Genomic DNA, 15,956 nt, shown 5'->3' with positions numbered 1-15,956 from the left:
CACAATTGCATTTTGATTGGAAAAGTCCTGCCTTTGACTTGACTGTCAGTTGGACCCGTGAAGGATACATTTGACTCTAACAAAATACTTTTAATAAAACTGGAAAATCTAAGACTGATCTGTGCATTCTACGGAATAACCACATTATTTTCACCCTACAAAACACACACCTTAATTATTATGCAAACATGCTTTTGGACTTTTAATGCTCTTCTGTAATAACCAATGTTTTGTCTGGAATGTGTGAGAGAAAGAAACTAAATTGAACTTAGACTTGACACACACTATCTAAATAGTGCAGTTGTGTTTTTTTTAGGGATGTATGAAGAATAAGTCAATCATCTCATTGTTATGCACACAAACTATTTTCAGTCTAAGCAAATGAAAGTAGAGCCATATTACAACAGCCTTCTCTAAAAAAATAACAAAATAAAAATATAAAACCCTCTTAATAAAGAGGGCACACCACATGGGTAAGATGGGTGAAGTGTCCTGCCTCCTTCAACCTTTTCTTTGGTGAACAATTGCTCTGACCTCTCACTCACTGCTGCCCCCAAATAGACATGCGACCAAAGCGCTGCCCGTGCTCAGATTGAATCTCACTAATATGAACAAATGTTCAACTTCAAATGCATTAAGTGCAAAACTCTCAGATCTATAGACATTTGAATAGTGCTGCCCAAATGATTTTCTGTTTGTGTGTTTGTTTGTTTGTTTGTTTGTTTGTTTGTTTGTTTGCTGTTTTTTCTTTCAGAAGTGAAATTGACACAAAAAGGCATGAGATATTCACATAAATGTCTTAACATTGTTGAATACCCTGTGAGACCTATAGGCATAAACTATCTGGTATCACTTTAACGTAAATATGCCCACAAACCAAGGTTTATTTAAGAAAAAATAGCATTAAAATAACATTAAAGGAAGAGCAGAAATGCATTTTGAGTCAATTGTCAAATCTGTCATAGAGGTGTCAGCAATTTACACTACAAACTGTTGCAGGAGATTCCATTGGGAACATTACTCAAGAAATTGTAGGAAAAAATTAAGGAAAAAGGTTCAACTTCTGACTGTAAAAAAAGTATGTGGTTAAAAATACGCTCGTTATTATGCTTTTATCAACAACACACACCACACCGTCTACAAACCACTGTCTAATGTAGTTTATTTTTTTCCCAAAGGCTTTATTAGACAGGACCGTTTTAGCCTGAAATAGGGAAAAGATAAGGGAGGACATGGAGTAAATTATCGTAGCCAGGATTCAAACTGCTATGGAGCCTAGCATATGTGCTGCCATCTTTACCACTCGGCCACCAGGCTGCACGGTTAATGTTATTTCAAAGGAAACTATCATCATAGACATCAAACCGTATCCATTGGGTAGAAATGGATTTCAGCTGCGCTTTAATCAGCAGCGCCCTACTTGCAGGTAATAGCGAGCATGTGCTTAGTTTCCTGTCCAGAGCTTTTTATGTAAGGCAAATGGCAAAAGGAAACTCTATTACACAGTTACCTGTGTAATCTGCTCTGCACTGCATTATTAAAGCAGTGAGAAATACCACTTGTCAAAGATCAAAAGTACCCCTTTACCATGAGTGAGCTACTTTTTAATCAAATCATTTATTTTAATTTTTTTACACTTATAAAGCGCATTTCTACCTTCACGGCACTCCAAGCGTTTGACATCAAGGAACCACTCATCCGTTCACACTCAGTCACACACCGGCATACACAGACAAGAGTCAGACAACAATGTTAAAGTCAAGAGCAGGAGTTGAACTGCCGACCCTGGAATCCTGGGACGAATCTGTCGACGTGACTGGTAATCAGCTCGAAAACAGGAAGCAGGAAAGTCCAGCAGGGATGGGATCAAAAACCGGCTTTTGGATTTGGCAGTGGCAGTTTTTGGAGCAGTTTGGGCTCTGGCTTTATTGCGGAAAGCCAGTCTGGGATTGCTATTTCAGTTTGTGGCATCAGAATCAGAAAAGGTTTTTTGCCAATGAACAAAATACACAAACATAGGAACTTGCTTTGGTGATTTGGTGCAACATAAAACAATGAACAATGATAACACAACATATATAAAATAAAGGGCATGCAATAAAGAAAAATAATGTATTATCTACTATTGGATAAAAATGAAAATAGGCTTACTATGTACACACAATTTATATAATGCATATTCCAGGAGATCGAAATGCTGTTTTATTTGGAAGCTGTGAGTTGCTTTTTGAAGATGGTGGTTTATCAGATGTTTATGCAAGTTTATGCAATTATATATATATATGGATTTCAACAGTTGTGGCAAAAGGCTATGAAGATTCTCAGGACCCAGGACTGACAAGGCCCCAAAAAGATCATAACAGCTCTGCAAATGGGCCAATAAGTTTACATTACAGTGTATGGGACCCTCACTGTATGTTTGTATTCCAAACTGTGGCCTGGGGACCAAATGCGGCCCTCAGACCAATGTTTGTTGGCTTTGTCCTGATTAGTTGGCCCAAACAACAAAAAGTAGAACTTTTTACTGTAAAATTGGAAAAAAAAAGCATATAATATAAGCAAATAAGCATATTTATGTTATACCAACCTAATATTCATGTTCCAAGTCTTATTAAAGGTGTGGAGGCGTATGGAAACTTTGTGGAATGCAAAATTTCGAATAGTGCACTTCATTGTCGGGTTGTTTGTGGCGCTCTGTGAAAAATGTTTGGACACCCGTGCTTTAGTGTGTGTGTATTTCCCTCATGATGGTTAGGTCCGCTCCTCCCCTGCTTGGGCCCATGAGTCCAGTCCAACTGCATTGTTCTGCAGCTGTTGCAGAAGCTGAGGAGAGTGGGACATTTGGGGCAGGGAGCCCAAGTCAAACCTGATCCAACATCTAAAATAACAGCCTACCCCTGGATAGAGCAACTTAAGACCAAACGGTATGTGGAATCCTGACTGTTGATGATCAAAAAGGTCTTCTGTCCAGGTGGGATTGCCATGCTTCTGTCTTACACGATGTTGCCACACACAGAACATGTTATGGACAGAACAGTCACTTTTAGTTCCACTGTTGGACAAAGAAACACGGCCAAAGGGAGCCCTGTTCGGTGTTATCAGGATAGTAGCACTTGAGGCTGAAGTCAACTAAAGAAATCCTTAGTCGATTAAATACATTATCTGCTGAGCAATTTGTTGACAAATCTAAATAATATAATTACTTAGATGGTGATTTAGTCTACCAAAATGTGTATTGGTCGACTAAATTACTAAACAACTGAACTACTGCAACCCTAGCAGTACGATGTGTCTAAAGAAACAATGATTGTGCTGTCCCCCAAGTGCTAAATATGACGTTACTTGAAAGGTATCAATCGAGATTATGTGAGAATTACAGTACTGAACCGAGTTGGATGAGTAAAAGTTAATAGTTATAGTGTTCATAGCAACCATTAAACTCCAACTGTACATGACACATTCACTCAACATGTTCGAAAGTTGTATTTGATCAGTTAATGCTAGACTCGCCTCATAGCAAAGAGGTCGAATGCTTTTTTCTTTGAATTGTGAAGACGTTTCTGTGGAAATGGTCACCCATGTCTCTGATTGACCTGAAATGAGCACAAAGTCAACCAAAATGTCTACAAAGTCAACACATCCAATCTGTCACACGTCTGGAAGTTTAACCATGGACCTTCCAGCTGGTCTTCTTGCGTGTTGATCCAAAACTGCCAGTACAATTTTTATTACAATCTGTCAATATCATGTAAGACAAGTATATGGCGCATTCTTAAGCTATTCGTTTCTATTAAGACGCTGGCTCTGTCCATAAATCTCAATGTAGGACCGCATCAACCACATTGTGTTGTCACATTTACCCATCCATATCAGATATAACCGGAATTTATCTTATTATCGCCAGCTTCCGATCTTTACGAGGCAGTTCATGAAGATATATGGACACAGATGATTTGGAGAGATTGGAGATGTCATCTTTGTCAAGTTCTATAGAGCTCCTGCACCCATTTGACTACATTTGTAGAGGACGCCATTACAGCAGGGACGAAACTGCGATAATGAATGGGATCAAGCTTGTAATGTGACTTTTTTAGTACATATTTGTCATTAAATTAATCCGTTAATAACAATGCATCTTAAAATCGAATCAGATTAAAACATTAGCGACTCTTACCTGGTCCGAGTGTGCTTTTAAAGAGTTTATTGCAGAGATTGCATCCTAAATCAGCAAAAGCTAGACATATGATTAACTTCCACCTTCTAATATCATCAAAATGTGTCTCTGGAGATGTTTGTGAGAAATACACGTTATTATAAAATCCTGTGCATTGTTGACTATATTGATTATAAAAATGATGTTGATCTTGATAAAATAGTGAACAAATTTTGTTCTAATTTGAAGTTGTTGTAAATGACAACATGCAGGCGAATTCACTCATGTCAGTAATAAACATTATTGAACTGTCAAGTATGTAAACAGTGTTTTTTAAAAATAATTTGTGATAGTTTGTCTTTAAATTTGTCTTTCTTGCTTAATTCATAGAAAAGTGAACTCCCAATTTTATTGAAGATTTTCAATTGTTATGAGATCTGTAAATCATTCCCCAAAGTAAAATACATTTGTACCTTCATTAATGTAACTCTTGACTCACTACAGTCCGTTTAGTTGCAGAAATCCACTTTCTCGTCAAGCTGGAACTTTGTCAATACTCTAAAAAGCTCTGTGTTTCTTCTCTACATGATAGTTTGTATACCCCAGTGCGCAATAATCCACAAACTCTGAAAGGACAATAAAATGTAATAATTGCTTCCGACACCATTCGTTCCAGTACAAATTCCCTGCCACCATCAATGTCAGTGGTGAGTTTGGTGGTGCATGCTGGGAAAGCAGAATGACATGTGCAAGAACCCTGTGGTTTGTCCCCATGGGAGCATGTGCTTTGTGAACATGCCTGATATGAAACTCCAGAAGTCACTCACTCAGCTTTAACTACTAAACGTGGCAGTAGCAGAAATGGGTGGTGGTGTTTTGGTAGAATGGGGCACAAAGTCACGAATGCTGATGTGTGTGACCTGGATGCTTCAATAGTGTAGCCGCAAGAAGGGGGGCGTGAAAGGGGTGTGGTCCTGCTCCCAAACTTAAGATAACAAACTTATCTTAAAAGCAGCATACTGCTCAATTGTAGGGATACATTTTTAAATGGTTGATTAGATTTCAACACATTATATTGCTTCCAGGATAAGTGGAAGAAGCTGGAAACACCATTTATTTAATATTGTTCGGTTTAATGCAATATAAGTATTATATACAGTATTTCTTTATGATATGGTTTTCAGTTTCTTAAAGTCAACACGTGAACAAAATAAATGCCATGTTCATTTCATTCTTATTTCAGTCCATCTGCATTCATGCATGTAGGTTGTGGACGCAGACATTACCTGCAGCCAAGCATCTCTCATGCACAGTGAAAAGCCCTGGAGATCTGGGTCTATATTTGTCCACAGAATTAGATTTGAAACACATTTGTGTCGTAGTTTGTCTCAATATGGCTGAGACCTCGTATGGGGGGATGCGGTCCATTGTCGTAGTATGTTTTTTTTTTCTTTTTTAGTGTCTGCTGCAGTCTGAGGAGGCCTAGTTTTAAAGGACAGTTGTGACGAAGGAATGACCGCAATTGTTACACATCCAGTCGATATATGGAGCAATATACCGGCTCAGACAGAGGTCATAGCTGCACCGGGGCTAAAAATATGACACGCCTTTGTATGGTGCAAGTTCCATCAGCCATTGCAGAGAACTAAACAGTTTCAATTTGCTTCAACTATGAATTCACCTAGATTTACTTTACGTATTATTATATAAACCTTTCTAATCTTTTGTGTGTGTTTTGAAGTCCATACATGCTCACCAGACACAGATTCAATGGACAGTGCCGAGCTAAAAAAAAAGACCAAAAAACCCCAAAACTCTATATACTTGCTTGTACTTAACCTGGAGGAGACGCATATTTTTTTTCATTTAGTTATAGTATTCCACACAGTGACATACAACGAATTTATCTATGCAAGTATGGTTTTAACTTCCTACCTCCATGGAATCATTCAAGTTTATATTATTTATTTATGATTATTTATTCTTTATTTATTTATTTATTCAAGCATATATCTAGACGTAATATTTTCAACATTAAATCAGGAAAGATTTAGTACTGGCCGAGTGGATAGCACATAAGTCAAGCTCCATGTGGAGACAACCAAATCTATATACATTATTTTAAATGACATATCATGCAAAATGTACGCTTTTGAGTTTGTAAATCCCAATGTGCTGGATTTACACTCAATCCAAGGCAGGTTCAGCACATATTTATTATTTTATTTTATTATTTCAGTCCAGTCCTTGAACATTGGTTCCGTCTCTGTCACCCATTTCTTTGTTATTACTACATTATTGGCTCGAGCCTTCCAGAATGGAATGGAGACATTGTTCTTGCCAGGTTTCTTATTATTGTTTTGCATGGGAAAATTTTGCCACAACTCGGGCATTTTTGACCCCCTAACATTGATGAATGTCCCACATGGGGTCATAGGTCACACATGGGGACATAGACGCGATCGGCTCGGCCCGAACTCCAATAAAATGGAGGTTGCGAGAACGCCCGTCGCAACAGTGCCGACTAGTTAAAAAAAGAAAAAACATGAAACTCTTAATCTTTGGCCTAGGCACATGAGACTTGGGACAGTGATAGAGCTACCTTTGACCTCTGACCTTTGAGGAGTAAAACGCACCTGGCAGCATCGCTCTATGATAAACAGGAAGTCAGCCATGTCGACTCAAAGTGGCACCGCCACGCTTGACTTTTTTTTTTCAAAATCTTACTTGTCCTAGGTTTTTTGTCCGATCGAGCTCAAAACAACACCTTTTGCATCTAAAGACATTGAAATTTAATAAATATTCAAAAGAATGTTGATATTCACGCCCTCGAAAAAGGCTGAATTTCCTATTGGAATTGATCTACGGAGCTCATTTTTCACTCACTAATGCGTTTTTATGGACTAATTGGAAATGATTAATATCCATGTAACAAATTTACTCTATAGCGCCCCCTACCCATTGTGTGAAAAACTCAACATTGTCTGATTTGTTTGAAACTCATGGATTATATTCTCCTCAAGACGCCATGAAAAAATGGCATTGCAGATATTGTGTATTTTCACAATTGGCCAGCAGAGGCGCAATGAATGCCTTCACTTCCTCTTCCTCTTTTATTTTGATGGGACATTTCCTCTTGTGCCGCATTGGAATTATTATTCTTTAGACTTTATTCTTTAGGCTTTATTCTTTAGACTTAATTCTTTTAACTTTATTCTTTAGAACCCAACCTTTTTTGCACCACGGACCGAAATAATGTAGGTTTTATTTTCACGGACCGGTGTGCCAGTTTATGTCGCGATCAGGTTAACTTGCGCAGAAGTGGGCGGGGCTTAGGCTTCCATTCGATTCAGCTCAGAAGGCGAAATGTTCTCAAAAGACGCGTTTGTACATTATTAAGTGCACCATACCAAAAGATCTTGAAGGATATTAAATCTATCCTATGCATGTTCATGCATCGAGGAGAGAGCACCAGGAATCAGGAAGTTAAAGTAAAAGTATTTATTCCCTGACCAGTACAATTCTAGAGCAGATCTGGGTTCTGGTCCTTCACAGGTCAAACCAAGAACAACGCATTTCCTCAGAAACCCAGTATATCAAACACAGATACATGAATATGCAAATGAAGGTTGATCTGTCTTGTCTTCTTGGAGCCACACCTCCTTGCACTTCCTCCTGTAAGACATAAGACTCATCTCGCCCACGCTGTCTGCTAAGCACAGAACTTTTCCACTGACTCCATTTTGTATAACACAGTATAATGCCGCCATTTTAGGTTTCCAATTGACTCTGTCCAGATTGTGTTTTATGCTGTTTCCTTTTAGCAGTTTAGTTTAATAAATGATTATTCTTTATTCCAGCATAGTTTAATACATTATTATTCTTTAATCTGAATTGGAGTAACATAACATACAGTTACACGTGTCCTCACTGTTCTTCTGACTGGTGGAAGCTCATCACATAAATATGACAAAAATAAGTGCATGAAAATTACAACTCACCACAGGCTGAATCAGTGGGGGCCCTGCGTGTGTTTCTGTGCAATGAGATGGTCCCATCTTAAAGTGATGGAAACAATGACCCCCGCAGTGTGTTTTTAGTTTTGTCTTGTTGCCGTAACTGCAGAAAAGCCCGCTTCACACAGAGGATGTTGGAAATGGTAATAAGGTTTTTAGTGCTCTTGTGGCAATGTCAGGGTATTCTGGCTTGATTTTCATCCACAATGTGCAGAGTTGTTGCATTCAATCTCCAACAGCTGATCCTCTTGTTGCACATGCTCGATTCGCCCGGTTTAATGGGTCGTGGATCCATTGACACGCAGTTCGCGGATCTTTTGCGCACGGGAAGTAGCGCTCAAACTCTTGTAAAAGTAAAAAAACAGATGATTGCGTAGCAGTTGCAGAATGCTGGCCCAGGAGACGTGTCCAAAATCCTCGCTGGCTCCTCGTCTGCTCCTCACTTGGCCTTCTCCCCTTTGCAAAAATGTTATCCAAAGACTTTTGTTTTTTACTCATTTTCGCTGTCTTGTGGGTCTAATTTTGAGCAGCGTGTTTGATGCGACTCATCCGCAATGACGTATCATGTATAATGCACGTATCAGTTATGTTATCACGCAGGACAAGAGCAGAGATATAATATACTTGCCATTATATTTAATGGCCTGCGACAAGTTGGCCACTGTCCAGGATGTACCCCGCCTAAGGCCCGAAGTCACTGGGATAGGCTCCAGTCACCCGCGACCCCGAAAGGGAACAAGCGGTAGAAAATGGATGGATGGATTATATTTAATGGATTTCATTGGCAATTTCCTATAAGGCTTTTCATGATAAATCCACAGACAAACTTATTAGTGTCATGAGGGACAGGCCAAAGTTACGTCGGAGAAGATGCTGTCACTGATACATTATTTCCGGCCCAGTAGCAAACGCGTTGCGGACCGGTACCGGTCCCCGGCCCGGTGGTTGGGGACCCCTGCCTTAGACTTTATTCTTTCTGCCACAACTTGGGTATTTTTGACCCCCTGAACATCAATGAAAAGTCACGGGTCACCGAGGCTCTCTCACTTTCTCCCTGCTCAGGTCTGCGTTCAGCACAATCTTGCAATTTGTCAGGACAAACTACTATTTGAATCGCAAACTACACAATCATCAACGGTGAATTACTGAGCTTCGTTTGGTATGCCGCAAAACGCAGCAGAAAACATGGACAGGCGGGAAGGCGGTCGTGCGGGAAGGCGGTCGTGTGGGAAGGCGGTCGCGCGGGAAGGCGGTCGCGCGGGAAGGCGGTCGTGCAAGAAGGCGAGAGCCATCATCACCGCTACCGCAGCTTTAATTTTTTTTTTTTTTTTATGCAATCAAAAAGACAGTCCACTGGTATCATCTTTCGTTTCCATTTTTGGAGTTTGATGTCCTTGATACAAAGTTAAAGTCAAATTTATTTTTGACAGTTTACAGTGCCTCATTAATCTCACTCTAATATTAATGAGCAATGATAGTGATGTGCCACTTGGCAGCCACAGTCTTTTAATCATTTTAACAATACTCACTTATATTACTAAAACTAGAATGTGCTATACAGTGAACCCTCGTTTATCGCGGGGGTGACGTTCCAAAAAGAACCCGCGATAGGCGAAATCCGTGAAGTAGAAACCTTTATTTTTTTACAGTTATTATACAATGAAATACTCCATAAAACATTGAAGCTCACGCGCCGCTCTCACCGGCCTCGCAAACTTCAATTTGGCAAGCGGTTTTACGTACGTGTACATATTAATCCATAACGTTATTGACACACAGGTAGAGAAGACGTGGAGAGACTGTTTAGCCAATCAGAATGCAGAACACAATGCATGATGCAAATCCGCGAAGCAGCGAGACCGTGAAAAGTGAACCGCGATATAGCGAGGGTTCACTGTACTAATGCAAATGTACCCAAAGTGTCTAATTACCACAATAATACACAATATGTCATGATAAAGTTGTTCTGTTACCTTTCCTGCAGCTGTCCCTCCTGTCCGAGCTGGGGTTTGGAGGAGCTCTGTTGTACGTGGACCCCTGTGATGCGCCTCAGGGTCAGACCATGTGGAGCCAGGCCTTCAGCGTGACGCTCAACCCTGGAGGAAACCCAGCGCGTGGTCAGTCATACTCCTTATACTGCTACTGTACTGTGAAGCAACTGTCTTTTAGTCCACATTTGGTAACGCTAGGAAGGTGACATATTTTTAACCTGTCCTGTCAAAATGGAGAGTGTCAAGGAGATGTGTCACTTACAGTCACTCATTTCTATTTTAAGAAACTGTCGTATTTGAATGTACTTCAAGAGCTGACACAAATAGTGAATTTCCATTAATTACCTGTGACTCATACTTTGTTGACCGTCTGCCTCTATTTGAATTGTCTTCTCACGACGGCAGCCCCGTGACCCCTGCCCTTGTGCTCACTTCCTGTTCACCCTGCACACTTGATTCATGGATCTAAATATCTGGATAGGGTATTCCTAGCTTAAACCTGTCCTGAGTAGTCCCCGGTGGCCAGTCCATTGGTACTGCAGCAAAAAAATCCAACATCTAATATAAAACGGAACTGACTGGCTTTCACAAAGGTCGTATTTTGTGGTGATGTTTGCCTATTTTCATGCCGTCTTCTTACAAACAGCTTTTTAATGTTTAGTTTCAGCTTCCTCTACACTGCTCTAGCAACTCTCACTCTGATTGGTCAGAGCTGCGACTCTGTGTCAGACCACACAGAGCTGGAAGCTAAAAGTTAAACTGGCGACATGCACTAATGAGCGTCGCCAGTGACGTAAAGCGCCCGCCATTTTCCACACTCTGGGCTTGTGGCATTACCCAATTTGAGTAATTTATTGAATTTGTGTTCATTTTCATTCATTAAACAGCCAGAAATAGTTCAAAGTTATTTGTCAGTTGTAGGCTTAGTTTGCCAGTTATTAAAGACATTTTATTTGCTAAGAAAGTTTTATAAGGTTTATTTTAAAGGACAAATATAATGCATTATTTCTGTTTATCTACTGGCAGCAGAGGGAATTATATAGTTGAGAGTAAGTTAACAAGCTAATGTAGCAGACCAGACCATGGTCAGAACGAGTCTGGTGATGATTTAAGAACTTAGCCATGTGACAGATCGAGAAAACATCATAGATTGCAGGGTTCAGAATGAGCGGTATCGCAAAATACGACTCAATTTCACTCTAATGAGATGCGTTCGTCAGAAAAAAGGGCTTTTGTATCGCAGCTTTTGCAATACAAAAATGTGTGTTCAATTGTATAACCAAAGCGCCTAAAAAGTACTGATCACTCGTCAATCGATCGTCAATAACGGCATGACAAATGTAGGACGCTGTGTTGACATGACGAGTCCCGCTTATTATACATTGTAGGGTGCACGGTGGCAAAGGCGGTTAGTGCTCTTGCCTCCCTAGAAGGAGATCATGGGTTCGATTCCCGGACCAGACCAACATCACATGATCTCTCTGGGTGGAAAAACATGTTTTTGATGAGAGAAAAATGTAAAAAAATAAATAATTGCCAAACACAGTTGACCTCGATGTTTCTCTGTACTGATCTGTTTGATGATGTTTATTTGCAGTTAAATGTGTTTTTGCAAACATTTGGCTCATATTTAACCTAAAATAAACACATTTTAAAAATCTGGGCTTATGCAGTACTGACTCAAATTGGGGAATCACATCCACTTTGCCAATGGGGAGCTGTCATTACAATTTATGTACTAAAACTCTCCAGGCTCCAAAAGATGTGTGGGTTTCATACTCTGTTTGTTATATCCTCGATCCACATACACGCTTCCCACCTTCCCTTCTCTTGGTCAGTCTCCATCATGCTCCCAGTGACTGACTGGTGGATTTTAATGTCTGTAATTATAGTCATGGTTGAAAGGCCAACATCATATTAGATGCTAATGTTGAGATTGAGTGTCTTAGCATCATTGTGTTAGAATAATAGTATGTGTGTAGTTGTTAGCGACAGATGCTAGCTGTCTGCTCTGCACTCCTCACACTCTCTGGCTCCAGCGCTGATAGAACACACAGTGAGCGACAACTCATTACTCACATCATGTCATTGACTTCATTATACAAAGGACATCTCAGGCATGCAGCAGGTATTTTTCTTCCTCATGACATAGAAAGAAAATGGCACCAGTAAAGCTTTATAAAAGTTAATGTTGCCAACTTAGGAGGCAACAATATTCGATATAATGTAGAATCAATTCAGTTCAATACTGATGTCACTAACTTCAATTTGTAATAAAGTAAAATTTGGAAACATCAGACCGATGTTTGCATCTAATTATAAAGAATTTTATCCTCAGCAAAGCAGGAAGTGGACTGTTGTTTTTTAGCTTTACCGTAAAATGTTCTGTTTTTCACATTTTAAAATCAGGTACAGCACCTTTAAGCCTGCCGTCCTTTGCAGGGTTGCCAGGCTTCAGTGTCCAAATCCGCACCAGAGCGTCTGAATAAACGTCCAAAACCTGCAGAACGTCTGACGTGGCTGTATTTTCCACTCTATTTATGAAAGACCTACCCTTCCTCTCTCACTCTCAAATAAAAGCTCCACAAAGCGTGGATGGCTTTGGATTTGGGGATTTGTCACAGAAATTCAGGACTTTCATTTGGTTCATGCTAAAATTCACATTAAAAAAACACAATTTACACAGAACATTGCTCAAACTCGGGGACAACAATGCGGGGGCCAGCCCTGGGGATAGGAGACCCAGGCGGTTGCCTAGGGCACCGTCTGATTGAGAGGATAGTCTTACATAACTATTGACAACACAACTATTGAACAAGTTAAGCAGAATGCATTTTTGGGAGTGGTAATGGATGAGAGGATTAGCTCATATTGCATATACATATTTGAGGTAAAATGTTGCCAAATGTTCAAGTGTAATGAGGATCTGTACTCGACCAAAATGCTTTGCTTTTATTGTATCATTCACTTATAAAGATATACTTAAAATGATTTTGCCATGGTGTGGGGACATTTTTACAAGACAATGTTTACTGCCTCTAACCACCCTTTAAAAAAAGGATATTAGTCTTTTTTGGAAATACATGATTTGGTACATTTCTATGAATGTATACAATCTAATCGATTGTATCAACCAAAAGCAAGAACTACTTTAAAATCGATGTGTGTCTCGGTGAGGGGAGTGAAACTATGGAATGGTTTATCGAAAGCTCTTTCAGTTGTACAGTTTAATATATAAAGAGAAGTGATGAGAAAGTCACAACAGGTGAGTGACGTTTCAGGCATCATGATGTCTGTTACTTTAGCAGTCTTGCACGCTGACTAGACTTTGGATGTGAGTGTCTCTCTTTAGAAAAACAAAGATGAGAAAGTATCTGGAGGAGAGTAAATTTTGCCCTCAGCTGAGAGTACATTATGCTGATGGGGGAGAGGGATGTAGCTTCAGGGGGAGATGTATGTACAGATCACTTATAGGCAGACTTCCTATAAGTGATCTGTTCTTCTGTATCTGCCTCTGTATCTACCTGCGTTGCACCAATGAAATTTCCCCATGTGGGACAATAAAGGAATATCTTATCTTATCTTATCTTATGTAGGTTCAGTGGGAGAGGGATGTAGGTTCAGGGGGAGAGGGATGTAGCTTCAGGGGGAGAGGGATGTAGGTTCAGGGGGAGAGGGATGTAGGTTCAGGGGGAGAGGGATGTAGCTTCAGGGGGAGAGGGATGGTGGTTCAGGGGGAGAGGGATGTAGGTTCGAGGGGAGAGGGATGTAGGTTCAAGGGGAGAGGGATGTAGGTTCAAGGGGAGAGGGATGTAGGTTCAGGGGGAGAGGGATGTAGGTTCAGTGGGAGAGGGATGTAGGTTCAGTGGGAGAGGGATGTTGGTTCAGGGGGAGAGGGATGTAGCTTCAGAGGGTGCCCAGGTTTTCCCTGTGTTTATCTTTGTCCTAATCAATGACTTTATGAATTATATCATACTATATGTTAGCATATGCTATGATATATGTTATCTTCACGTTGTATTTTTTGGTGTATGATGGTGTGCAGGACTGTGCAAATGTAAAAGCTTTGCTTCAACCACCATCCTCCATCAGGATGATTTAGCTCCATGTACTTATTTCAGACATCTGAATGATAACAACAGCACGACTGCATCTGAGGGACGGATTTTAAGGGATAATATTGTGTTTTGAATTGTGTTCTCTTTAGCGGAGGCCTTTTGTAAAGTGTTTGCTTGAAGAAAAGAAGAGAGGATTGAGTTTCTCTGTGCTCGTATGTATTTGAGTCTCACTGCTTGCATCATGTCGTTTGTTTTGTCTCCAAACCTTGCTGACCCATATTTGACTTGGACTTGAACGGTTTACCGCTGGGTATTCTTAACTAAATTATAAACTTTTGGCGTCGGAACAAACAGGACAGCACAGGCGTTTTGAGGGGTGCAAAGATGATACTCTTCCATAAAGTGTTGACCTGAAAGGAGGGTGCAAACACTTTGCTATGAGGTTGCAATGCACCCTTTAGATTGGGACAGCATCAGCACACAAAGGATGTGTTCTGCTTCAGTCTTCTAGAGAGGCTGTGACATTTTGTTTTTGTCTTGGGCAAAACTGAGCTCCACAACAACTAAATTGTGTCTAAAATGAGCTTGTGGTTGCGATGTATCTTACTCCGGTGTTGTGTGTGCATGGTGTATGTGCTGTGTGCGTTGTTGGAGCTGTTGCCGTGTAGTTGTGAATTCAGAGCCTCTTGTAGTTGCAGCTTAATGCATTACAGTTTGTTGTGACTCACAGTTGTTTTGGTGGTTGTGAGTGGTGGAGCAGGTTGTTTAGATGCTGGTTTAAGTGGTTAAAAATTGGTGTGCGTTGAACTAAAACGCTGCAATTATTTGAAATGTTATGTTTCAAAAATATGTTTTTCTCACATGGGGAAACATTTTTGTTGTTGTTCTGAGACCCAAAGTGCTTCGAATCTATATTGTGACCCATGTATGAAGATATGTTTTGCATCCCTATTGCGCACAAACAGTGAAATATAATCACTAATGTCAGAGATCTCGCCTATACACAGGCGCGCTTTTCTCTGATGATAGAGAAAAGCAGCATAGTTAGATAAGATAAGATAATACTTTAATATCCACACAAGGGGAAATGTTGTTGTTCCTCTGCAGTAGAAACAGGAGGAAAGGACAGATTATAGGAAGTTTCAAGAACACACTCTTAATAGAACTCTAATGAACAAAAACAAAAAAACTCTTATTAACAAAAACTCATCTCCTATCTTAAAGGTTGAATGGACGATTTTTTTGGCCCAAATCTGAGTCTTATTTCCTCGTGGCGTGGACTGTCGATTAGTCCTGCCACGTATCAGTCATAAAACGCGCCTACCGCTCACCTGCAGCCGCGTGTGGCTCGTCCCCAGGAGAGCAGCACTTTCCGCGTATTGATCTATCATAATATAGTTCCCTCAGTGTACGGGACAAAATGAAGACGGAGAAAGACTGTGAAAGATTGAGCTGCCTCAGAGGAGACGGAAATCTACGGAAGACGAGAGATGCGATGCGCTCCGTCGCGCTAATAAACAAACGCACGTGTGTGTTTTATCAGTCCACACGGGGGAGTTCCGCCTGCATTCTCAAATCGCCGAAAAATCTTCCATTACGCCTTTAATAGGGAATGGAGGGGGGGAAATAAAATAAAATAGATAAATAAAAATAAAAAGATAAAGATAAAAATAAGATAATAATAATAAAGTGATTACAATGGAATAAAATAAAGTAAAAATAGCTAGCACAAGACTAG

General features: G+C 40.2%; 1 protein-coding gene across 1 annotated transcript in view; it reads left to right on the top strand.

Moving 5' to 3' along the window:
* The window catches only part of LOC140353432 (inactive N-acetylated-alpha-linked acidic dipeptidase-like protein 2), a 440,212-nt gene that overhangs the window by 235,747 nt on the left and 188,509 nt on the right, over positions 1-15,956 (top strand). The window contains exon 7 of the mRNA XM_072437992.1: positions 10,154-10,286. Within this exon, the coding sequence (XP_072294093.1) occupies positions 10,154-10,286 (133 nt within the window). The remainder of the gene's footprint in view (positions 1-10,153; positions 10,287-15,956) is intronic.

The sequence above is a fragment of the Eucyclogobius newberryi genome, unplaced genomic scaffold (genome assembly GCF_026437365.1).
Source record: "Eucyclogobius newberryi isolate DKJ021-1_F unplaced genomic scaffold, fEucNew1.0.hap1 SCAF_9, whole genome shotgun sequence".
Lineage (NCBI taxonomy): Eukaryota > Metazoa > Chordata > Actinopteri > Gobiiformes > Gobiidae > Eucyclogobius > Eucyclogobius newberryi.
Note: the sequence above shows the minus strand (reverse complement) of the source record. Positions and strands in the feature narration are given on the sequence as shown.